This window comes from Salmo salar, unplaced genomic scaffold, assembly GCF_965601325.2.
Source record: "Salmo salar unplaced genomic scaffold, fSalSal1 ptg000988l, whole genome shotgun sequence".
Classification (NCBI taxonomy): domain Eukaryota; kingdom Metazoa; phylum Chordata; class Actinopteri; order Salmoniformes; family Salmonidae; genus Salmo; species Salmo salar.
In genome coordinates, this window is record NW_027675579.1 from 25,118 (window position 1) to 50,000 (window position 24,883).

Below are 24,883 nucleotides of genomic sequence, written 5' to 3' on the forward strand. Positions count from 1 at the left end.
CTCAACTCTCGCCAGTTCACTTCACCTAATTTGTGGTCCGAGTCCTCTCTGTTTTCACATTTCTATGTTTAGAAAGGAACCAAGATCTTTTTCCAACATTCACTCAATGCATTGTGGGTTTTTCCCCAAGCGCAGGACTAGCCATTCCATCAGACAGATAAATTCAGCAAAAAAAGAAACATCCCTTTTTTCAGGACCCCGTCTTTCAAAGATAACTCGTGAAAATCCAAATAACTTCACAGATCTTCATTGTAAAGGGTTTAAACACTGTTTCCCATGCTTGTTCCATGCACCATAAACAATTCATGAACATGCACCTGTGGAACGGTCGTTAAGACACAAACAGCTTACAGACGGTAGGCAATTAAGGTCACAGTTATGAAAACTTAGGACACTAAAAAGGCCTTTCTACTGACTCTGAAAAACACCAAAAGAAAGATGCCCAGGGTCCCTGCTCATCTGTGTGAATGTGCCTTAGGCATGCTGCAAGGAGGCATGAGGACTGCAGATGTGGCCAGGGAAATAAATTGCAATGTCCGTACTGTGAGACGCCTAAGACAGCGCTACAGAGAGACAGGACGGACAGCTGATCGTCCTCGCAGTGGCAGACCACGTGTAACAACACCTGCACAGGATCGGTACATCCGAACATCACACCTGCGGGACAGGTACAGGATGGCTACAACAACTGCCAGAGTTACACCAGGAACGCATCATCCCTCCATCAGTGCTCAGACTGTCCTCAATAGGCTGAGAGAGGCTGGACTGAGGGCTTGTAGGCCTGTTGTAAGGCAGGTCCTCACCAGACATCACCGGCAACAACGTCGCCTATGGGCACAAACCCACCGTCGCTGGACCAGACAGGACTGGCAAAAAGTGCTCTTCACTGACGAGTCGCGGTTTTGTCTCACCAGGGGTGATGGTCGGATTCGCGTTTATCGTCGAAGGAATGAGCGTTCCACCGAGGCCTGTACTCTGGAGCGGGATTGATTTGGAGGTGGAGGGTCCGTCATGGTCTGGGGTGGTGTGTCACAGCATCATCGGACTGAGCTTGTTGTCATTGCAGGCAATCTCAACGCTGTGCGTTACAGGGAAGACATCCTCCTCCCTCATGTGGTCCCCTTCCTGCAGGCTCATCCTGACATGCCCCTCCAGCATGACAATGCCACCAGCCATACTGCTCGTTCTGTGCGTGATTTCCTGCAAGACAGGAATGTCAGTGTTCTGCCATGGCCAACGAAGAGCCCGGATCTCAATCCCATTGAGCACGTCTGGGACCTGTTGGATCGGAGGGTGAGGGCTAGGGCCATTCCCCCCAGAAATGTCCGGGAACTTGCAGGTGCCTTGGTGGAAGAGTGGGGTAACATCTCACAGCAAGAACTGGCAAATCTGGTGCAGTCCATGAGGAGGAGATGCCCTGCAGTACTTAATGCAGCTGGTGGCCACACCAGATACTGACTGTTACTTTTGATTCTGACCCCCCCCCCTTTGTTCAGGGACACATTATTCCATTTCTGTTAGTCACATGTCTGTGGAACTTGTTCAGTTTATGTCTCAGTTGTTGAATCTTGTTATGTTCATACAAATATTTACACATGTCAAGTTTGCTGAAAATAAACGCAGTTGACAGTGAGAGGACGTTTATAATACCTACTTACATTTTTGGAAGCTAATAGATTGCTTTTTAGTTCAAAGATGAGACAATCCCTGTAATCAGAAGATACTATTAACATGTAACAGAATAAAACAGCAGAATAACTGCAGATTATATAATGCTGTAATTGAAAATTGTCCACCCAATGTGGGCTACTGGCCCTTTAAGATCTAGAACTGATGCCGTACCGCCGTGGTGTGATTCTCACCAAATACGTCGTCGTCTCACAATATTCAAACCCCAGAACTGCATAAACAGGTTACGAATCTCTCTTTGCCTGTAGACAAACTGCAAACACAATCTGAACCAAAACCTCTGTTCTGTACATTCCTGGACAACCGCTGATGAATATCAACACATTTTTATCTGCACATCATCTTCTCTCTATTGCGGCCGCAGTCTCCCGGCGAGGGGTCGCGGCCCGCCCCCAGTCTCCCGGCGAGGGGTCGCGGCCCGCCCCCAGTCTCCCGGCGAGGGGTCGCGGCCCGCCCCCAGTCTCCCGGGCGAGGGGTTGCGGCCCGCCCCCAGTCTCCCGGCGAGGGGTCGCGGCCCGCCCCCGTCTCCCGGCGAGGGGTCGCGGCCCACCCCCAGTCTCCCGGCCCGCAGTCTCTCGTGCTGCAGCAGTGTGTGGTGGGGGAACCTGGAGTGTTCACATTGTCCTAAAAGGGAACCTGACCGCGGAATTCAAGCAAACCAAACTCAGACCCCCTCTGGAGATGGTGCGAGTTGGGTTCACTACCGGGCCTCGAGGGGTACGAGTTGGGTTCACTACGGGGCCTCGAGTTGGGTTCACTACGGGGCCTCGAGGGGCCCGAGTTGGCTTCACTACGGGGCCTCGAGGGGTGCGAGTTGGGTTCACTACGGGGCCTCGAGGGGCCCGAGTTGGCTTCACTACGGGGCCTCGAGGGGCCCGAGTTGGCTTCACTACGGGGCCTCGAGGGGCCCCGAGTTGGCTTCACTACGGGGCCTCGAGGGGCCCGAGTTGGCTTCACTATGGGTGCTCGAGAGGTCCGAGTTGGCTTCACTACGGGGGCTCGAGGGGTGAGTTGGGTTCACGTTGGGGGCCACAATGCGAACCACAATGAGTTGACAGAACGAGTCTGAAAGGGACCAAACCCCCTTAGGAGCCCTGGACCCCAACTGGTCCTGTAAGGGGCTCTGGATCAGAGAGCCTGGACCCCAACTGGTCCTCTAAGGGGCTCTGGATCAGAGAGCCTGGACCCCAACTGGGCCTGTAAGGGGCTCTGGATCAGAGAGCCTGGACCCCAACTGGTCCTGTAAGGGGCTCTGGATCAGAGAGCCTGGACCCCAACTGGTCCTGTAAGGGGCTCTGGATCAGAGAGCCTGGACCCCAACTGGTCCTGTAAGGGGCTCTGGATCAGAGAGCCTGGACCCCAACTGGTCCTGTAAGGGGCTCTGGATCAGAGAGCCTGGACCCCAACTGGTCCTGTAAGGGGCTCTGGATCAGAGAGCCTGGACCCCAACTGGTCCTGTAAGGGGCTCTGGATCAGAGAGCCTTGACCCCAACTGGTCCCTGTAAGGGGCTCTGGATCAGAGAGCCTGGACCCCAACTGGTCCTGTAAGGGGCTCTGGATCAGAGAATCTGCTAACTGATGTACATGTGTGATTGGGCTGCATTTTGTTTGACATTTTAGCTAAAACACATTGTCCTCAGAATGCATTTTAAATAGAAATAAACATCTTTCCCTGTCCAGTTATTTATTAAAATCTACATTGCAAAAAAAACAAAAAGCGAGCAAAACGTTTGAAAATCTTTATTTTATCAAGTTCATTTAAAAATCACAATAAAATATAAAATATCCAACAATGTGCTTTTTTTAAAGCGCGTGTCATTTATGAAACCTCCTCCTGGCCAAGCACTGAGGTCACTTTGAAAAGGTCATCCGTAGGTCAACTGACCCAAACCCCGTATAAACCCTGTCACATGACTTCAGCCAAGTACTGGACATCACATTCAGTCAAATGTTCCTAGTCTGCTGGCTCTATGTAGACCCCCAGAGGACAGGATATAGAGCTGTAGACCCCCAGAGGACAGGATATAGAGCTGTAGTCTGCTGGCTCTATGCAGACCCCCAGAGGACAGGATATAGAGCTGTAGACCCCCAGAGGACAGGATATAGAGCTGTAGACCCCCAGAGGACAGGATATAGAGCTGTAGACCCCCAGAGGGTAGGATATAGAGCTGTAGACCCCCAGAGGATAGGATATAGAGCTGTAGACTGCTAGCTCTATGTAGACGCCCAGAGGATAGGATATATAGAGCTGTAGTCTGCTGGCTCTATGTAGACCCCCAGAGGATAGGATATATAGAGCTGTAGTCTGCTGGCTCTATGTAGACTCCCAGAGGATAGGATATAGAGCTGTAGACTGCTAGCTCTATGTAGACCCCCAGAGGACAGGATATAGAGCTGTAGACCCCCAGAGGACAGGATATAGAGCTGTAGACCCCCAGAGGACAGGATATAGAGCTGTAGTCTGCTAGCTCTATGTAGACCCCCAGAGGATAGGATATAGAGCTGTAGACCCCCAGAGGACAGGATATAGAGCTGTAGTCTGCTAGCTCTATGTAGACCCCCAGAGGACAGGATATAGAGCTGTAGACCCCCAGAGGACAGGATATAGAGCTGTAGACTGCTGGCTCTATGTAGACCCCCAGAGGACAGGATATAGAGCTGTAGACCCCCAGAGGATAGGATATAGAGCTGTAGACCCCCAGAGGACAGGATATAGAGCTGTAGACTGCTGGCTCTATGTAGACCCCCAGAGGACAGGATATAGAGCTGTAGACCCCCAGAGGATAGGATATAGAGCTGCAGACCCCCAGAGGATAGGATATAGAGCTGTAGTCTGCTAGCTCTATGTAGACCCCCAGAGGATAGGATATAGAGCTGTAGACCCCCAGAGGACAGGATAGAGCTGTAGACCCCCAGAGGACACGATATAGAGCTGTAGACCCCCAGAGGACAGGATATAGAGCTGTAGTCTGCTAGCTCTATATAGACCCCCAGAGGATAGGATATAGAGCTGTAGACCCCCAGAGGATAGGATATAGAGCTGTAGACCCCCAGAGGATAGGATATAGAGCTGTAGTCTGCTGGCTCTATGTAGACCCCCAGAGGATAGGATATAGAGCTGTAGACCCCCAGAGGATAGGATAGAGCTGTAGACTCCCAGAGGATAGGATATAGAGCTGTAGACCCCCAGAGGATAGGATATAGAGCTGTAGACCCCCAGAGGATTGGATATAGAGCTGTAGACCCCCAGAGGATTGGATATAGAGCTGCAGACCCCCAGAGGATAGGATATAGAGCTGTAGACCCCCAGAGGATAGGATATTGAGCTGTAGACCCCCAGAGGATAGGATATAGAGCTGTAGACCCCCAGAGGATAGGATATAGAGCTGCAGACCCCCAGAGCATAGGATATAGAGCTGCAGACCCCCAGAGGACAGGATGTAGTCTGCTGGCTCTATGTAGACCCCCAGAGGATAGGATATAGAGCTGTAGACCCCCAGAGGATAGGATATAGAGCTGTAGACTGCTGGCTCTATATAGACCCCCAGGGGATAGGCTATAGAGCTGTAGTCTGCTAGCTCTATGCAGACCCCCAGAGGATAGGATATAGAGCTGTAGACCCCCAGAGGACAGGATATAGAGCTGTAGTCTGCTAGCTCTATGTAGACCCCCAGAGGATAGGATATAGAGCTGCAGACCACCAGAGGATAGGATATAGAGCTGCAGACCCCCAGAGGACAGGATATAGAGCTGTAGTCTGCTGGCTCTATGTAGACCCCCAGAGGATAGGATATAGAGCTGTAGACCCCCAGAGGATAGGATATAGAGCTGTAGACCCCCAGAGGATAGGATATAGAGCTGTAGACTGCTAGCTCTATGTAGACCCCCAGGGGATAGGCTATAGAGCTGTAGTCTGCTAGCTCTATGCAGACCCCCAGAGGATAGGATATAGAGCTGTAGACCCCCAGAGGACAGGATATAGAGCTGTAGTCTGCTAGCTCTATGTAGACCCCCAGAGGATAGGATATAGAGCTGTAGACCCCCAGAGGACAGGATATAGAGCTGTAGTCTGCTAGCTCTATGTAGACCCCCAGAGGACAGGATATAGAGCTGTAGACCCCCAGAGGATAGGATATAGAGCTGTAGACTGCTGGTTTTATGTAGACCCCCAGAGGACAGGATATAGAGCTGCAGACCCCCAGAGGATAGGATATAGAGCTGTAGTCTGTTGGCTCTATGTAGACCCCCAGAGGATAGGATATAGAGCTGTAGACCCCCAGAGGATAGGATATTGAGCTGTAGACCCCCAGAGGATAGGATATAGAGCTGTAGACCCCCAGAGGATAGGATATAGAGCTGCAGACCCCCAGAGGACAGGATATAGAGCTGTAGTCTGCTGGCTCTATGTAGACCCCCAGAGGATAGGATATAGAGCTGTAGACCCCCAGAGGATAGGATATAGAGCTGTAGACCCCCAGAGGATAGGATATAGAGCTGTAGACTGCTAGCTCTATGTAGACCCCCAGGGGATAGGCTATGGAGCTGTAGTCTGCTAGCTCTATGCAGACCCCCAGAGGATAGGATATAGAGCTGTAGACCCCCAGATGACAGGATATAGAGCTGTAGTCTGCTAGCTCTATGTAGACCCCCAGAGGATAGGATATAGAGCTGTAGTCTGCTAGCTCTATGTAGACCCCCAGAGGATAGGATATAGAGCTGTAGACCCCCAGAGGATATAGAGCTGTAGACCCCCATAGGATAGGATATAGAGCTGCAGACCCCCAGAGGATAGAATATAGAGCTGTAGTCTGTTGGCTCTATGTAGACCCCCAGAGGATATAGAGCTGTAGTCTGCTGGCTCTATGTAGACCCCCAGAGGATAGGATATAGAGCTGTAGACCCCCAGAGGATATCAAGCTGTCCACTGGGAGAGAGTTCATTACCCATCTATCCCACCATGGTAACCACATCAAGCTGTCCACTGGGAGAGGGTTCATTACCCATCTATCCCACCATGGTAACCACATCAAGCTGTCCACTGGGAGAGAGTTCATTACCCATCTACCCCACCATGGTAACCACATCAGCAGTCCTCCCTGACCCAGACCCAGCAGTCCTCCCTGACCCAGACCCAGCAGTCCTCCCTGACCCAGACCCAGCAGTCCTCCCTGACCCAGACCCAGCAGTCCTCCCTGACCCAGACCCAGCAGTCCTCCCTGACCCAGACCCAGCAGTCCTCCCTGACCCAGACCCAGCAGTCCTCCCTGACCCAGACCCAGCAGTCCTCCCTGACCCAGACCCAGCAGTCCTCCCTGACCCAGACCCAGCAGTCCTCCCAGACCCAGACCCAGCAGTCCTCCCAGACCCAGACGTCCTCCCTGACCCAGACCCAGCAGTCCTCCCAGACCCAGACCCAGCAGTCCTCCCTGACCCAGACCCAGCAGTCCTCCCTGACCCAGACCCAGCAGTCCTCCCTGACCCAGACCCAGCAGTCCTCCCTGACCCAGACCCAGCAGTCCTCCCTGACCCAGCAGTCCTCCCTGACCCAGACCCAGCAGTCCTCCCTGACCCAGACGTCCTCAGGCCAGGGCTTCACCAGTCAGCTGGATAGCGATGTTTCCACTGGTATCCGTCTGAACCAACAGCTGGCTGGAGTGGTTGCCGGTGACAACCGGCTTGAACTGGACTGGCAGGTGGATGTAGCGTTGGGATCTGGAGGGCAGGGAGGAAACGGGAAGAGGGCAGGGAGGAAACGGGAAGAGGGCAGGGAGGAAACGGGAAGAGGGCAGGGAGGAAACGGGAAGAGGGCAGGGAGGAAACGGGAAGAGGGCAGGGAGGAAACGGGAAGAGGGCAGGGAGGAAACGGGAAGAGGGCAGGGAGGAAACGGGAAGAGGGCAGGGAGGAAACGGGAAGAGGGCAGGGAGGAAACGGGAAGAGGGCAGGGAGGAAACGGGAAGAGGGCAGGGAGGAAACGGGAAGAGGGCAGGGAGGAAACGGGAAGAGGGCAGGGAGGAAACGGGAAGAGGGCAGGGAGGAAACGGGAAGAGGGCAGGGAGGAAACGGGAAGAGGGCAGGGAGGAAACGGGAAGAAATCAAAACATGGACAGAGAGGCAGACTGAGCTGTGATTGATGTTAGAATACAACAGGCTGACAGATACAGGAAGTACCAGGCTGACAGATACAGGAAGCACCAGGCTGACAGATACAGGAAGTACCAATCTCACGTCAGGAAGAAGAAAACACTGTGATAAAAATGTAGAAACAAACGTTCATCCCACATGACGACGCTATGCATCATGGGAGGAGGCAGGACATGCAGCAAGGTGCCATTCGCCACACAGCACCTACCCCCACCGCACCACCTACCCCACCGCACCTACCCCCGCCGGACCACCTACCCCCACCGCACCACCTACCCCACCGCACCTACCACCGCCGCACCACCTACCCCCCACCGCCTACCCCCCACCGCCTACCCCCCACCGCATCACCTCCCCCCACCGCACCACCTCCCCCCGCCGCACCTACCCCCACCCGCCGCACCTACCCCCACCCGCCGCACCTACCCCCACCCGCCGCACCTACTCCAGTATATAACACAGTGGCCCGCCGTCCAGACGCTCTCAGGCCCAGAGCCTGACCAACACAGTGGCCCGCCGTCCAGACGCTCTCAGGCCCAGAGCCTGACCAACACAGTGGCCCGCCGTCCAGACGCTCTCAGGCCCAGAGCCTGACCAACACAGTGGCCCGCCGTCCAGACGCTCTCAGGCCCAGAGCCTGACCAACACAGTGGCCCGCCGTCCAGACGCTCTCAGGCCCAGAGCCTGACCAACACAGTGGCCCGCCGTCCAGACGCTCTCAGGCCCAGAGCCTGACCAACACAGTGGCCCGCCGTCCAGACGCTCTCAGGCCCAGAGCCTGACCAACACAGTGGCCCGCCGTCCAGACGCTCTCAGGCCCAGAGCCTGACCAACACAGTGGCCCGCCGTCCAGACGCTCTCAGGCCCAGAGCCTGACCAACACAGTGGCCCGCCGTCCAGACGCTCTCAGGCCCAGAGCCTGACCAACACAGTGGCCCGCCGTCCAGACGCTCTCAGGCCCAGAGCCTGACCAACACAGTGGCCCGCCGTCCAGACGCTCTCAGGCCCAGAGCCTGACCAACACCATAGCATAGCTCTGTGGCCAGGCTGACCAGGACACTGATTACAGAAGAGGAACATGACAGACAGGAAGCAGCGTTGACTCACCGTAGGGAATATCTGGAATGCTTGATGTGGAAGGGCTCTTTAGGGGTTAGGAACATCAGCTGCAACACCAGACAAGCTCAACATCAAATCCGTGCAAAGCATTCTGGGTAGTTAATCACATCCATCACAGTTCATGCAATTATTGTCTGTCTGTCTGTGTCCGTGTGTATATATATATATGTGTGTGTGTGTGTGTGTGTGAGAGTGAGTGAGTGAGTCTGTGTGTATATATATATGAGAGTGAGTGAGTGAGTGAGTGAGTGAGTGAATGAGTGAGTGAATGAGTGAGTGAGTGAGTGAGTGAGTGAGTGAGTCTGTGTGTGTGTGTATATATATATATGTGTGTGTGTGTGTGAGAGTGAGTGAGTGAGTGAGTGAGAGTCTGTGTGTGTGTGTATATATATATATATGAGTGAGTGAGTGAGTGAGTGAGTGTGAGTGAGTGAGTGAGTGAGTGAGTGAGTCTGTGTGTATATATATATATGAGAGTGAGTGAGTGAGTGAGTGAGTGAGTGAGTGAGTGAGTGTGTGAGTGAGTGAGTGTGTGTGTATATATATATATATGAGTGAGTGAGTGAGTGAGTGAGTGTGTGAGTGAGTGAGTGTGTGAGTGTGTGAGTGAGTGAGTCTGTGTGTATATATATATGAGAGTGAGTGAGTGAGTGAGTGAGTGAGTGAGTGAGTGTGTGTGTGAGTGAGTGAGTGAGTGTGTATATATATATATATATATGAGTGAGTGAGTGAGTGTGTGAGTGAGTGAGTGTGTGAGTGTGTGAGTGAGTGAGTCTGTGTGTATATATATATGAGAGTGAGTGAGTGAGTGTGTGTGTGAGTGAGTGAGTGTGTGTGTATATATATATATATATGAGTGAGTGAGTGAGTGTGTGAGTGAGTGAGTGTGTGAGTGTGTGAGTGAGTGAGTGAGTCTGTGTGTATATATATATGAGAGTGAGTGAGTGAGTGAGTGAGTGAGTGTGTGTGAGTGAGTGAGTGAGTGAGGGTGTGTGTATATATATATATATGAGTGAGTGAGTGAGTGTGTGAGTGAGTGAGTGTGTGAGTGTGTGAGTGAGTGAGTCTGTGTGTATATATATATGAGAGTGAGTGAGTGAGTGAGTGAGTGAGTGAGTGAGTGAGTGAGTGAGTGAGTGAGTGAGTGAGTGAGTGTGTGTTGCTCACCCCATGCGTTTCCAAGGAGTTGTTTCTCATGTTGACCTTCAGTGTGCTGGTCTCCCCCACCCTGGTAGGGGGGAATGAGTAGTGGTCCTGGGGGGCGTAGACCCCTCTACATAGAGGCTCCTCCTGACTGGAACACACAACATCATCCACACATTAAACATCTACCTGGACCTTCCTCCTGAACATCTACCTGGACCTTCCTCCTCCTCCACGGGGCTCTGAGCTACCTAAACATCTACCTGGACCTTCCTCCTGAACATCTACCTGGACCTTCCTCCTCCATGGGGCTCTGAGCTTCCTGAACATCTACCTGGACCTTCCTCCTCCTCCATGGGGCTCTGAGCTTCCTGAACATCTACCTGGACCTTCCTCCTCCATGGGGCTCTGAGCTACCTGAACCTTCCTCCTCCATGGGGCTCTGAGCTTCCTGAACATCTACCTGGACCTTCGAGCTTCCTGAGCATCTACCTGGACCTTCCTCCTCCACGGGGCTCTGAGCTTCCTGACCACTTATTCTTCAGAACAAATCAAGAGCTATATCTGAATGTTAACCAGATAGTCAGTCAGCTGGCTAACTAGCTGGCTAACTAGCTGGCTAACTAGCTGGCTAACTAGTGCTCCCTGTTTTGTGATTCATCCTCCACTGTGCTCTGGACTGTGGAGGATTGACCTTGTTTTTCTATTCATCACTAGTGAGACCTGAGGGCCAGTCCTCACCCAGTCCTCACCCAGTGAGACCTGAGGGCCAGTCCTCACCCAGTCCTCACCCAGTGAGACCTGAGGGCCAGTCCTCACCCAGTGGGACCTGAGGGCCAGTCCTCACCCAGTGGGACCTGAGGGCCAGTCCTCACCCAGTGGGACCTGAGGGCCAGTCCTCACCCAGTGGGACCAGAGGGCCAGTCCTCACCCAGTGAGACCTGAGGGCCAGTCCTCACCCAGTGGGACCTGAGGGCCAGTCCTCACCCAGTGGGACCTGAGGGCCAGTCCTCACCCAGTGAGACCTGAGGGCCAGTCCTCACCCAGTGGGACCTGAGGGCCAGTCCTCACCCAGTGGGACCTGAGGGCCAGTCCTCACCCAGTGGGACCTGAGGGCCAGTCCTCACCCAGTGGGACCTGAGGGCCAGTCCTCACCCAGTGGGACCTGAGGGCCAGTCCTCACCCAGTGGGACCTGAGGGCCAGTCCTCACCCAGTGAGACCTGAGGGCCAGTCCTCACCCAGTGAGACCTGAGGGCCAGTCCTCACCCAGTCAGACCTGAGGGCCAGTCCTCACCCAGTGAGACCTGAGGGCCAGTCCTCACTAGGGGGACCTGAGGGCCAGTCCTCACTAGGGGGACCTGAGGGCCAGTCCTCACTAGGGGGACCTGAGGGCCAGTCCTCACTAGGGGGACCTGAGGGCCAGTCCTCACCCAGTGAGACCTGAGGGCCAGTCCTCACTAGGGGGACCTGAGGGCCAGTCCTCACCCAGTGAGACCTGAGGGCCAGTCCTCACTAGGGGGACCTGAGGGCCAGTCCTCACTAGGGGGACCTGAGGGCCAGTCCTCACTAGGGGGACCTGAGGGCCAGTCCTCACTAGGGGGACCTGAGGGCCAGTCCTCACCCAGTCCTCACTAGGGGGACCTGAGGGCCAGTCCTCACTAGGGTGACCTGAGGGCCAGTCCTCACTAGGGTGACCTGAGGGCCAGTCCTCACCCAGTCCTCACTAGGGGGACCTGAGGGCCAGTCCTCACTAGGGTGACCTGAGGGCCAGTCCTCACCCAGTCATGCCCCCATCAGCGACCGGGTCAGGTCTTCTCCTGGTCTTAAAGGCTTCAGTCTTCACCAGAGAACAGTCTGCTTCCTGAGGAGCCGCCGCTGGACCAACCTTCACACCCTGAAAAACACCATCATCATCATCATCACCCTCCACCACCACCCTCCATGCCACCGTTAAAGCAACAGGGTCATATTCATTAGGGGACACCATATCCAAACGACAAATCCAGTCCCTTCCTGTTGGAATGAGTTTCCTGTTTGGTGCCTAATAAAAACGACTTTAAACTTTCCCTTCATCCGTCTGCTAGTTGAGGCTCGATCACATTGGGAAGACTTCTGTAAAGCAGGAAGTCACCCTGCAGTATGATGATGTTCCTTTACAGACCGTCTCCCTTTACAGACCGTCTCCCTTTACAGACCGTCTCCCTTTACAGACCGTCTCCCTTTACAGACCGTCTCCCTTTACAGACCGTCTCCCTTTACAGACCGTCTCCCTTTACAGACCGTCTCCCTTTACAGACCGTCTCCCTTTACAGACCGTCTCCCTTTACAGACCGTCTCCTGGCAGTATAATGATGTCCTATAACAGTCTACAGACAGTCTCCTGGCAGTATAATGATGTCCTATAACAGTCTACAGACCGTGTCCTGGCAGTATAATGATGTCCTATAACAGTCTACAGACCGTGTCCTGGCAGTATAATGATGTCCTATAGTCTCCTGGCAGTATAATGATGTCCTATAACAGTCTACAGACCGTCCCCTGGCAGTATAATGATGTCCTATAACAGTCTCCTGGCAGTATAATGATGTCCTATAACAGTCTACAGACAGTCTCCTGGCAGTATAATGATGTCCTATAACAGTCTACAGACCGACTCCTGGCAGTATAATGATGCCCTATAACAGTCTACCTTTACAGACCGTCTCCTGGCAGTATAATGATGCCCTATAACAGTCTACCTTTACAGACCGCCTTCTGGCAGTATAATGATGTCCTATAACAGTCTCCTGGCAGTATAATGATGTCCTATAACAGTCTACAGACCGACTCCTGGCAGTATAATGATGCCCTATAACAGTCTACCTTTACAGACCGTCTCCTGGCAGTATAATGATGTCCTATAACAGTCTACAGACCGCCTTCTGGCAGTATAATGATGTCCTATAACAGTCTACATACAGACAGTCTCCTGACAGTATAATGATGTCCTATAACAGTCTCCTGGCAGTATAATGATGTCCTATAACAGTCTACAGACCGACTCCTGGCAGTATAATGATGTCCTATAACAGTCTACATACAGACAGTCTCCTGACAGTATAATGATGTCCTATAACAGTCTCCTGACAGTATAATGATGTCCTATAACAGTCTACAGACCGTGTCCTGGCAGTATAATGATGTCCTATAACAGTCTACAGACCGACTCCTGGCAGTATAATGATGTCCTATAACAGTCTACCTTTACAGACCGTCTACCTTTACAGACCGCGTCCTGGCAGTATAATGATGTCCTATAACAGTCCCCTGGCAGTATAATGATGTCCTATAACAGTCTCCTGGCAGTATAATGATGTCCTATAACAGTCTACAGACCGACTCCTGGCAGTATAATGATGTCCTATAACAAGTCTCCTGGCAGTATAATGATGTCCTATAACAGTCTACAGACCGACTCCTGGCAGAATAATGATGTCCTATAACAGTCTCCTGGCAGAATAATGATGTCCTATAACAGTCTCCTGGCAGTATAATGATGTCCTATAACAGTCTACAGACCGACTCCTGGCAGTATAATGATGTCCTATAACAGTCTACCCACAGTGCCACAGAGCTGGAAGCGGATCCTGGTCTTGTGCTGAGGCTCAGCCACTGGGTGACACTCCAGGTCCCAGAACTGAGCATAGTCCCCTCGGTCCCTCGGCAAGAAGGTGATGGGCACCTGGAGGAGACAGGAGGAGAGAGGACATCAACAGGAGGAGACAGGAGGACACCAACAGGAGGAGGGGAGACAGGAGGAGAGGAGACAGGAGGAGAGGAGACAGGAGGAGGGGAGACAGGAGGACACCAACAGGAGGAGACAGGAGGACATCAACAGGAGGAGAGATGATGTTCTGGGACCAGGGGTGTGACTGGGTAAAGCTGGGTGGTCAGTAACCCTAATAAAGGTATGTTCTGGGACCAGGGGTGTGACTGGGTAAAGCTGGGTGGTCAGTAACCCCCCCTAATAAAGGTATGTTCTGGGACCAGGGGTGTGACTGGGTAAAGCTGGGTGGTCAGTAACCCCCCTAATAAAGGTATGTTCTGGGACCAGGGGTGTGACTGGGTAAAGCTGGGTGGTCAGTAACCCCCCCTAATAAAGGTATGTTCTGGGACCAGGGGTGTGACTGGGTAAAGCTGGGTGGTCAGTAACCCCCCCTAATAAAGGTATGTTCTGGGACCAGGGGTGTGACTGGGTAAAGCTGGGTGGTCAGTAACCCCCCCTAATAAAGGTATGTTCTGGGACCAGGGGTGTGACTGGGTAAAGCTGGGTGGTCAGTAACCCCCCCCCTAATAAAGGTATGTTCTGGGACCAGGGGTGTGACTGGGTAAAGCTGGGTGGTCAGTAACCCCCCCCCTAATAAAGGTATGTTCTGGGACCAGGGGTGTGACTGGGTAAAGCTGGGTGGTCAGTAACCCCCCCTAATAAAGGTATGTTCTGGGACCAGGGGTGTGACTGGGTAAAGCTGGGTGGTCAGTAACCCCCCCCTAATAAAGGTATGTTCTGGGACCAGGGGTGTGACTGGGTAAAGCTGGGTGGTCAGTAACCCCCCCCCTAATAAAGGTATGTTCTGGGACCAGGGGTGTGACTGGGTAAAGCTGGGTGGTCAGTAACCCCCCCTAATAAAGGTATGTTCTGGGACCAGGGGTGTGACTGGGTAAAGCTGGGTGGTCAGTAACCCTAATAAAGGTATGTTCTGGGACCAGGGGTGTGACTGGGTAAAGCTGGGTGGTCAGTAACCCCTAATAAAGGTATGTTCTGGGACCAGGGGTGTGACTGGGTAAAGCTGGGTGGTCAGTAACCCCCCCTAATAAAGGTATGTTCTGGGACCAGGGGTGTGACTGGGTAAAGCTGGGTGGTCAGTAACCCCCCCTAATAAAGGTATGTTCTGGGACCAGGGGTGTGACTGGGTAAAGCTGGGTGGTCAGTAACCCCCTAATAAAGGTATGTTCTGGGACCAGGGGTGTGACTGGGTAAAGCTGGGTGGTCAGTAACCCCCCTAATAAAGGTATGTTCTGGGACCAGGGGTGTGACTGGGTAAAGCTGGGTGGTCAGTAACCCTAATAAAGGTATGTTCTGGGACCAGGGGTGTGACTGGGTAAAGCTGGGTGGTCAGTAACCCCCTAATAAAGGTATGTTCTGGGACCAGGGGTGTGACTGGGTAAAGCTGGGTGGTCAGTAACCCTAATAAAGGTATGTTCTGGGACCAGGGGTGTGACTGGGTAAAGCTGGGTGGTCAGTAACCCTAATAAAGGTATGTTCTGGGACCAGGGGTGTGACTGGGTAAAGCTGGGTGGTCAATAACCCCCTAATAAAGGTATGTTCTGGGACCAGGGGTGTGACTGGGTAAAGCTGGGTGGTCAGTAACCCCCTAATAAAGGTATGTTCTGGGACCAGGGGTGTGACTGGGTAAAGCTGGGTGGTCAGTAACCCCCTAATAAAGGTATGTTCTGGGACCAGGGGTGTGACTGGGTAAAGCTGGGTGGTCAGTAACCCCCTAATAAAGGTATGTTCTGGGACCAGGGGTGTGACTGGGTAAAGCTGGGTGGTCAGTAACCCCCCCTAATAAAGGTATGTTCTGGGACCAGGGGTGTGACTGGGTAAAGCTGGGTGGTCAGTAACCCCCCCTAATAAAGGTATGTTCTGGGACCAGGGGTGTGACTGGGTAAAGCTGGGTGGTCAGTAACCCCCCCCTAATAAAGGTATGTTCTGGGACCAGGGGTGTGACTGGGTAAAGCTGGGTGGTCAGTAACCCCCCCTAATAAAGGTATGTTCTGGGACCAGGGGTGTGACTGGGTAAAGCTGGGTGGTCAGTAACCCCCCCCTAATAAAGGTATGTTCTGGGACCAGGGGTGTGACTGGGTAAAGCTGGGTGGTCAGTAACCCCCCCCCTAATAAAGGTATGTTCTGGGACCAGGGGTGTGACTGGGTAAAGCTGGGTGGTCAGTAACCCCCCCTAATAAAGGTATGTTCTGGGACCAGGGGTGTGACTGGGTAAAGCTGGGTGGTCAGTAACCCTAATAAAGGTATGTTCTGGGACCAGGGGTGTGACTGGGTAAAGCTGGGTGGTCAGTAACCCTAATAAAGGTATGTTCTGGGACCAGGGGTGTGACTGGGTAAAGCTGGGTGGTCAGTAACCCCCCCTAATAAAGGTATGTTCTGGGACCAGGGGTGTGACTGGGTAAAGCTGGGTGGTCAGTAACCCCCCCTAATAAAGGTATGTTCTGGGACCAGGGGTGTGACTGGGTAAAGCTGGGTGGTCAGTAACCCCCTAATAAAGGTATGTTCTGGGACCAGGGGTGTGACTGGGTAAAGCTGGGTGGTCAGTAACCCCCCTAATAAAGGTATGTTCTGGGACCAGGGGTGTGACTGGGTAAAGCTGGGTGGTCAGTAACCCTAATAAAGGTATGTTCTGGGACCAGGGGTGTGACTGGGTAAAGCTGGGTGGTCAGTAACCCCCTAATAAAGGTATGTTCTGGGACCAGGGGTGTGACTGGGTAAAGCTGGGTGGTCAGTAACCCTAATAAAGGTATGTTCTGGGACCAGGGGTGTGACTGGGTAAAGCTGGGTGGTCAGTAACCCTAATAAAGGTATGTTCTGGGACCAGGGGTGTGACTGGGTAAAGCTGGGTGGTCAATAACCCCCTAATAAAGGTATGTTCTGGGACCAGGGGTGTGACTGGGTAAAGCTGGGTGGTCAGTAACCCCCTAATAAAGGTATGTTCTGGGACCAGGGGTGTGACTGGGTAAAGCTGGGTGGTCAGTAACCCCCTAATAAAGGTATGTTCTGGGACCAGGGGTGTGACTGGGTAAAGCTGGGTGGTCAGTAACCCCCTAATAAAGGTATGTTCTGGGACCAGGGGTGTGACTGGGTAAAGCTGGGTGGTCAGTAACCCCCCCTAATAAAGGTATGTTCTGGGACCAGGGGTGTGACTGGGTAAAGCTGGGTGGTCAGTAACCCCCCCTAATAAAGGTATGTTCTGGGACCAGGGGTGTGACTGGGTAAAGCTGGGTGGTCAGTAACCCCCCCTAATAAAGGTATGTTCTGGGACCAGGGGTGTGACTGGGTAAAGCTGGGTGGTCAGTAACCCCCTAATAAAGGTATGTTCTGGGACCAGGGGTGTGACTGGGTAAAGCTGGGTGGTCAGTAACCCCCCTAATAAAGGTATGTTCTGGGACCAGGGGTGTGACTGGGTAAAGCTGGGTGGTCAGTAACCCCCCCTAATAAAGGTATGTTCTGGGACCAGGGGTGTGACTGGGTAAAGCTGGGTGGTCAGTAACCCCCCCTAATAAAGGTATGTTCTGGGACCAGGGGTGTGACTGGGTAAAGCTGGGTGGTCAGTAACCCCCCCTAATAAAGGTATGTTCTGGGACCAGGGGTGTGACTGGGTAAAGCTGGGTGGTCAGTAACCCCCCCTAATAAAGGTATGTTCTGGGACCAGGGGTGTGACTGGGTAAAGCTGGGTGGTCAGTAACCCCCCCCCCTAATAAAGGTATGTTCTGGGACCAGGGGTGTGACTGGGTAAAGCTGGGTGGTCAGTAACCCCCCTAATAAAGGTATGTTCTGGGACCAGGGGTGTGACTGGGTAAAGCTGGGTGGTCAGTAACCCCCCCCTAATAAAGGTATGTTCTGGGACCAGGGGTGTGACTGGGTAAAGCTGGGTGGTCAGTAACCCCCCCCTAATAAAGGTATGTTCTGGGACCAGGGGTGTGACTGGGTAAAGCTGGGTGGTCAGTAACCCCCCCTAATAAAGGTATGTTCTGGGACCAGGGGTGTGACTGGGTAAAGCTGGGTGGTCAGTAACCCCCCCCTAATAAAGGTATGTTCTGGGACCAGGGGTGTGACTGGGTAAAGCTGGGTGGTCAGTAACCCCCCTAATAAAGGTATGTTCTGGGACCAGGGGTGTGACTGGGTCAAGCTGGGTGGTCAGTAACCCCCCTAATAAAGGTATGTTCTGGGACCAGGGGTGTGACTGGGTAAAGCTGGGTGGTCAGTAACCCTAATAAAGGTATGTTCTGGGACCAGGGGTGTGACTGGGTAAAGCTGGGTGGTCAGTAACCCCCTAATAAAGGTGTGTTCTGGGACCAGGGGTGTGACTGGGTAAAGCTGGGTGGTCAGTAACCCTAATAAAGGTATGTTCTGGGACCAGGGGTGTGACTGGGTAAAGCTGGGTGGTCAGTAACCCCCTAATAAAGGTATGTTCTGGGACCAGGGGTGTGACTGGGTAAAGCTGGGTGGTCAGTAACCCTAATAAAGGTATGTTCTGGGACCAGGGGTGTGACTGGGTAAAGCTGGGTGGTCAGTAACCCCCTAATAAAGGTATGTTCTGGAACCAGGGGTGTGACTGGGTAAAGCTGGGTGGTCAGTAACCCTAATAAAGGTATGTTCTGGGACCAGGGGTGTGACTGGGTAAAGCTGGGTGGTCAGTAACCCCCCCTAATAAAGGTATGTTCTGGGACCAGGGGTGTGACTGGGTAAAGCTGGGTGGTCAGTAACCCCCCCTAATAAAGGTATGTTCTGGGACCAGGGGTGTGACTGGGTAAAGCTGGGTGGTCAGTAACCCCCTAATAAAGGTATGTTCTGGGACCAGGGGTGTGACTGGGTAAAGCTGGGTGGTCAGTAACCCCCCTAATAAAGGTATGTTCTGGGACCAGGGGTGTGACTGGGTAAAGCTGGGTGGTCAGTAACCCTAATAAAGGTATGTTCTGGGACCAGGGGTGTGACTGGGTAAAGCTGGGTGGTCAGTAACCCCCTAATAAAGGTATGTTCTGGGACCAGGGGTGTGACTGGGTAAAGCTGGGTGGTCAGTAACCCTAATAAAGGTATGTTCTGGGACCAGGGGTGTGACTGGGTAAAGCTGGGTGGTCAGTAACCCTAATAAAGGTATGTTCTGGGACCAGGGGTGTGACTGGGTAAAGCTGGGTGGTCAATAACCCCCTAATAAAGGTATGTTCTGGGACCAGGGGTGTGACTGGGTAAAGCTGGGTGGTCAGTAACCCCCTAATAAAGGTATGTTCTGGGACCAGGGGTGTGACTGGGTAAAGCTGGGTGGTCAGTAACCCCCTAATAAAGGTATGTTCTGGGACCAGGGGTGTGACTGGGTAAAGCTGGGTGGTCAGTAACCCCCCTAATAAAGGTATGTTCTGGGACCAGGGGTGTGACTGGGTAAAGCTGGGTGGTCAGTAACCCCCCCTAATAAAGGTATGTTCTGGGACCAGGGGTGTGACTGGGTAAAGCTGGGTGGTCAGTAACCCCCCCTAATAAAGGTATGTTCTGGGACCAGGGGTGTGACTGGGTAAAGCTGGGTGGTCAGTAACCCCCCCTAATAAAGGTATGTTCTGGGACCAGGGGTGTGACTGGGTAAAGCTGGGTGGTCAGTAACCCCCTAATAAAGGTATGTTCTGGGACCAGGGGTGTGACTGGGTAAAGCTGGGTGGTCAGTAACCCCCCCTAATAAAGGTATGTTCTGGGACCAGGGGTGTGACTGGGTAAAGCTGGGTGGTCAGTAACCCCCCCTAATAAAGGTATGTTCTGGGACCAGGGGTGTGACTGGGTAAAGCTGGGTGGTCAGTAACCCCCCCCCCTAATAAAGGTATGTTCTGGGACCAGGGGTGTGACTGGGTAAAGCTGGGTGGTCAGTAACCCCCCCCCCCTAATAAAGGTATGTTCTGGGACCAGGGGTGTGACTGGGTAAAGCTGGGTGGTCAGTAACCCCCCTAATAAAGGTATGTTCTGGGACCAGGGGTGTGACTGGGTAAAGCTGGGTGGTCAGTAACCCCCCCCTAATAAAGGTATGTTCTGGGACCAGGGGTGTGACTGGGTAAAGCTGGGTGGTCAGTAACCCCCCCCTAATAAAGGTATGTTCTGGGACCAGGGGTGTGACTGGGTAAAGCTGGGTGGTCAGTAACCCCCCCCTAATAAAGGTATGTTCTGGGACCAGGGGTGTGACTGGGTAAAGCTGGGTGGTCAGTAACCCCCCCCTAATAAAGGTATGTTCTGGGACCAGGGGTGTGACTGGGTAAAGCTGGGTGGTCAGTAACCCCCCCCTAATAAAGGTATGTTCTGGGACCAGGGGTGTGACTGGGTAAAGCTGGGTGGTCAGTAACCCCCCTAATAAAGGTATGTTCTGGGACCAGGGGTGTGACTGGGTCAAGCTGGGTGGTCAGTAACCCCCCTAATAAAGGTATGTTCTGGGACCAGGGGTGTGACTGGGTAAAGCTGGGTGGTCAGTAACCCCCCCTAATAAAGGTATGTTCTGGGACCAGGGGTGTGACTGGGTAAAGCTGGGTGGTCAGTAACCCCCCCCTAATAAAGGTATGTTCTGGGACCAGGGGTGTGACTGGGTAAACCTGGGTGGTCAGTAACCCCCCCCTAATAAAGGTATGTTCTGGGACCAGGGGTGTGACTGGGTAAAGCTGGGTGGTCAGTAACCCCCCCCTAATAAAGGTATGTTCTGGGACCAGGGGTGTGACTGGGTAAAGCTGGGTGGTCAGTAACCCCCCCTAATAAAGGTATGTTCTGGGACCAGGGGTGTGACTGGGTAAAGCTGGGTGGTCAGTAACCCCCCCCTAATAAAGGTATGTTCTGGGACCAGGGGTGTGACTGGGTAAAGCTGGGTGGTCAGTAACCCCCCCTAATAAAGGTATGTTCTGGGACCAGGGGTGTGACTGGGTAAAGCTGGGTGGTCAGTAACCCCCCCTAATAAAGGTATGTTCTGGGACCAGGGGTGTGACTGGGTAAAGCTGGGTGGTCAGTAACCCCCCTAATAAAGCCATTGGTAGGGGGTAGAGATGGGATAATTCACCTGCATCTTGTCGTTAGCTCCCAGGATTCCAGAGACTCGGGGACACCTGAAAGCTGTGTAGGTGGCCCGGTACACATCCCCACTGCTGTCCACCCCCTTTACATAGGGAGGGGCGAAGGAAGACAGGTACCACCTCACCTGTTGTCCTCTATTCTCCACCTCCACAGAGGACTCTGACGAAGGAAGAGACGGCCTCGTAGGTCAAAACACTGGAACATTCTTCACGAACACACACAGCATTTCGTATTATCTAGAGGGGAAACGGGGCTATTGACTGGTAACGGCAAACTCCAGAGATTATAGACGTGTCCCAGCGCTGGGATTATAGACGTGTCCCAACGCTGGGATTATAGACGTGTCCCAACGCTGGGATTATAGACGTGTCCCAACGCTGGGATTATAGACGTGTCCCAACGCTGGGATTATAGACGTGTCCCAACGCTGGGATTATAGACGTGTCCCAACGCTGGGATTATAGACGTGTCCCAACGCTGGGATTATAGACGTGTCCCAACACTGGGATTATAGACATGTCCCAAAACTGAGTAATGCTGGGAGTCATAGATTATAGACGTGTCCAAACGCTGGGATTATAGACGTGTCCAAACGCTGGGATTATAGACGTGTCCCAGCGCTGGGATTATAGACGTGTCCCAGCGCTGGGATTATAGACGTGTCCCAGCGCTGGGATTATAGACGTGTCCCAACGCTGGGATTATAGACGTGTCCCAGCGCTGGGATTATAGACGTGTCCCAGCGCTGGGATTATAGACGTGTCCAAACGCTGGGATTATAGACGTGTCCCAGCGCTGGGATTATAGACGTGTCCAAACGCTGGGATTATAGACGTGTCCCAACGCTGGGGTTATAGACGTGTCCCAACGCTGGGATTATAGACGTGTCCCAACGCTGGGATTATAGACGTGTCCCAGCGCTGGGATTATAGACGTGTCCCAGCGCTGGGATTATAGACGTGTCCCAGCGCTGGGATTATAGACGTGTCCAAACGCTGGGATTATAGACGTGTCCAAACGCTGGGATTATAGACGTGTCCCAGCGCTGGGATTATAGACATGTCCCAGTAACGCTGAGAGTCAGAGATTGTCTCCTACCTGAGGCGTCTCCTGAGGGCGTGGCAGGAAACACGATGGTGCGGTTACTGATCTCTACCGTGGCTGGAGCCGTCTGGGTCTGGGGGGGTTGGTCTGCAGGGGGCAGCATGGTGGTGGGCATGGGGCTAGCAGTCTGAGGGGGAAGGGGGGCCAGGCTCCGGTCTGATGGGGGCAGCATGGTGGTGGGCATGGGGCTAGCAGTCTGAGGGGGAAGGGGGGCCAGGCTCTGGTCTGATGGGACGGTTGATACATCCAGAGCCAGGTCCTGACGAATCTGGATTTTGATGAACTGGACAGCAGGAGGAGAGAAAATAACATCAAGACATTGAGGGGGGCCCCACCACCACGTCAAGACATTGAGGGGGGCCCCACCACCACGTCAAGACATTGAGGGGGGCCCCACCACCACATCAAGACATTGAGGGGGGCCCCACCACCACATCAAGACATTGAGGGGGGCCCCACCACCACATCAAGACATTGAGGGGGGCCCCACCACCACGTCAAGACCTTGAGGGGGGCCCCACCACCACGTCAAGACATTGAGGGGGACCCCACCACCACATCAAGACATTGAGGGGCCCCACCACCACATCAAGACATTGAGGGGGGCCCCACCACCACATCAAGACATTGAGGGGGGCCCCACCACCACATCAAGACATTGAGGGGGGCCCCACCACCACATCAAGACATTGAGGGGGGCCCCACCACCACATCAAGACATTGAGGGGGGCCCCACCACCACATCAAGACATTGAGGGGGGCCCCACCACCACATCAAGACATTGAGGGGGGCCCCACCACCACATCAAGACATTGAGGGGGGCCCCACCACCACATCAAGACATTGAGGGGGGCCCCACCACCACATCAAGACATTGAGGGGGACCCCACCACCACATCAAGACATTGAGGGGCCCCACCACCACATCAAGACATTGAGGGGCCCCACCACCACATCAAGACATTGAGGGGCCCCACCACCACATCAAGACATTGAGGGGCCCCACCACCACATCAAGACATTGAGGGGCCCCACCACCACATCAAGACATTGAGGGGCCCCACCACCACATCAAGACATTGAGGGGCCCCACCACCACATCAAGACATTGAGGGGCCCCACCACCACATCAAGACATTGAGGGGCCCCACCACCACATCAAGACATTGAGGGGCCCCACCACCACATCAAGACATTGAGGGGCCCCACCACATCAAGACATTGAGGGGCCCCACCACATCAAGACATTGAGGGGCCCCACCACATCAAGACATTGAGGGGCCCCACTACATCATCACTACCTTCTGTTGATTGTCACACTGGACATAGATCTGGCCACTCCATGGAAACATGGAAGTCCTGGTTGCTAGGGACGGATTAGGACTGATGAGGATCTGGAGGTGGGACCTGGGAAAACAAAAACGATGGTTTATCACCCCTGGTAATATAGTCACCCGGTAAACCCCCCCTGGTAATATAGTCACCCGGTAAACCCCCCTAGTAATATAGTCACCCGGTAAACCCCCCCTAGTAATATAGTCACCCGGTAAACCCCCCTAGTAATATAGTCACCCGGTTTATCACCCCTAGTAATATAGTCACCCGGTAAAACCCCCCTAGTAATATAGTCACCCGGTAATACCCCCCTAGTAATATAGTCACCCGGTAAACCCCCCTAGTAATATAGTCACCCGGTAAACCCCCCATGTAATATAGTCACCCGGTAAACCCCCCTAGTAATATAGTCACCCGGTAAACCCCCCCTAGTAATATAGTCACCCGGTAAACCCCCCTAGTAATATAGTCACCCGGTAAACCCCCCTAGTAATATAGTCACCCGGTAAAACCCCCCTGGTAATATAGTCACCCGGTAAACCCCCCCTAGTAATATAGTCACCCGGTAAAATCCCCCTGGTAATATAGTCACCCGGTAAACCCCCCTGGTAATATAGTCACCCGGTAAACCCCCCTGGTAATATAGTCACCCGGTAAATCCCCCCTAGTAATATAGTCACCCGGTAAACCCCCCTAGTAATATAGTCACCCGGTAAAACCCCCCCAGTAATATAGTCACCCGGTAAAACCCCCCTAGTAATATAGTCACCCGGTAAAACCCCCCTGGTAATATAGTCACCTGGTAAACCCCCCCTAGTAATACAGTCACCTGGTTTATCACCCCTGGTAATATAGTCACCCGGTAAAACCCCCCTAGTAATATAGTCACCCGGTAAAACCCCCCTAGTAATATAGTCACCCGGTAAACCCCCCCCCAGTAATATAGTCACCCGGTAAAACCCCCCTGGTAATATAGTCACCCGGTAAAACCCCCCTGGTAATATAGTCACCCGGTAAAACCCCCCTGGTAATATAGTCACCCGGTAAACCCCCCTAGTAATATAGTCACCTGGTAAACCCCCCCTAGTAATATAGTCACCCGGTAAAACCCCCCCTGGTAATATAGTCACCCGGTAAAACCCCCCCTAGTAATATAGTCACCCGGTAAAACCCCCCCTGGTAATATAGTCACCTGGTAAACCCCCCCTAGTAATACAGTCACCTGGTTTATCACCCCTGGTAATATAGTCACCCGGTAAAACCCCCCTAGTAATATAGTCACCCGGTAACACCCCCCTAGTAATATAGTCACCCGGTAACACCCCCCTAGTAATATAGTCACCCGGTAACACCCCCCTAGTAATATAGTCACCCGGTAAAACCCCCCCGGTAATATAGTCACCCGGTAAAACCCCCCTGGTAATATAGTCACCCGGTAAAACCCCCCTGGTAATATAGTCACCCGGTAAAACCCCCCTGGTAATATAGTCA

The 24,883-nt window shown here is 53.2% G+C and overlaps 1 protein-coding gene across 7 annotated transcripts in view; it reads right to left on the reverse strand.

Annotated features, from left to right (window-relative positions):
- Nucleotides 1-7,138: 7,138 nt before the first annotated feature.
- Nucleotides 7,139-24,883, reverse strand: part of LOC123738880 (centrosomal protein of 192 kDa) — a 90,860-nt gene continuing 73,115 nt past the window's right edge. For all 7 annotated transcript variants that reach the window (XM_082972706.1, XM_082972705.1, XM_082972709.1 and 4 more), the window contains 8 exons: nt 23,359-23,464; nt 22,051-22,339; nt 20,939-21,111; nt 13,696-13,815; nt 11,873-11,988; nt 10,118-10,244; nt 8,939-8,997; nt 7,139-7,401 (listed from right to left, as the gene is read on the reverse strand). In XM_082972706.1, coding sequence (XP_082828832.1) covers nt 7,269-7,401; nt 8,939-8,997; nt 10,118-10,244; nt 11,873-11,988; nt 13,696-13,815; nt 20,939-21,111; nt 22,051-22,339; nt 23,359-23,464 — 1,123 coding nt within the window. In that variant the 3' untranslated portion in view covers nt 7,139-7,268. The remainder of the gene's footprint in view (nt 7,402-8,938; nt 8,998-10,117; nt 10,245-11,872; nt 11,989-13,695; nt 13,816-20,938; nt 21,112-22,050; nt 22,340-23,358; nt 23,465-24,883) is intronic.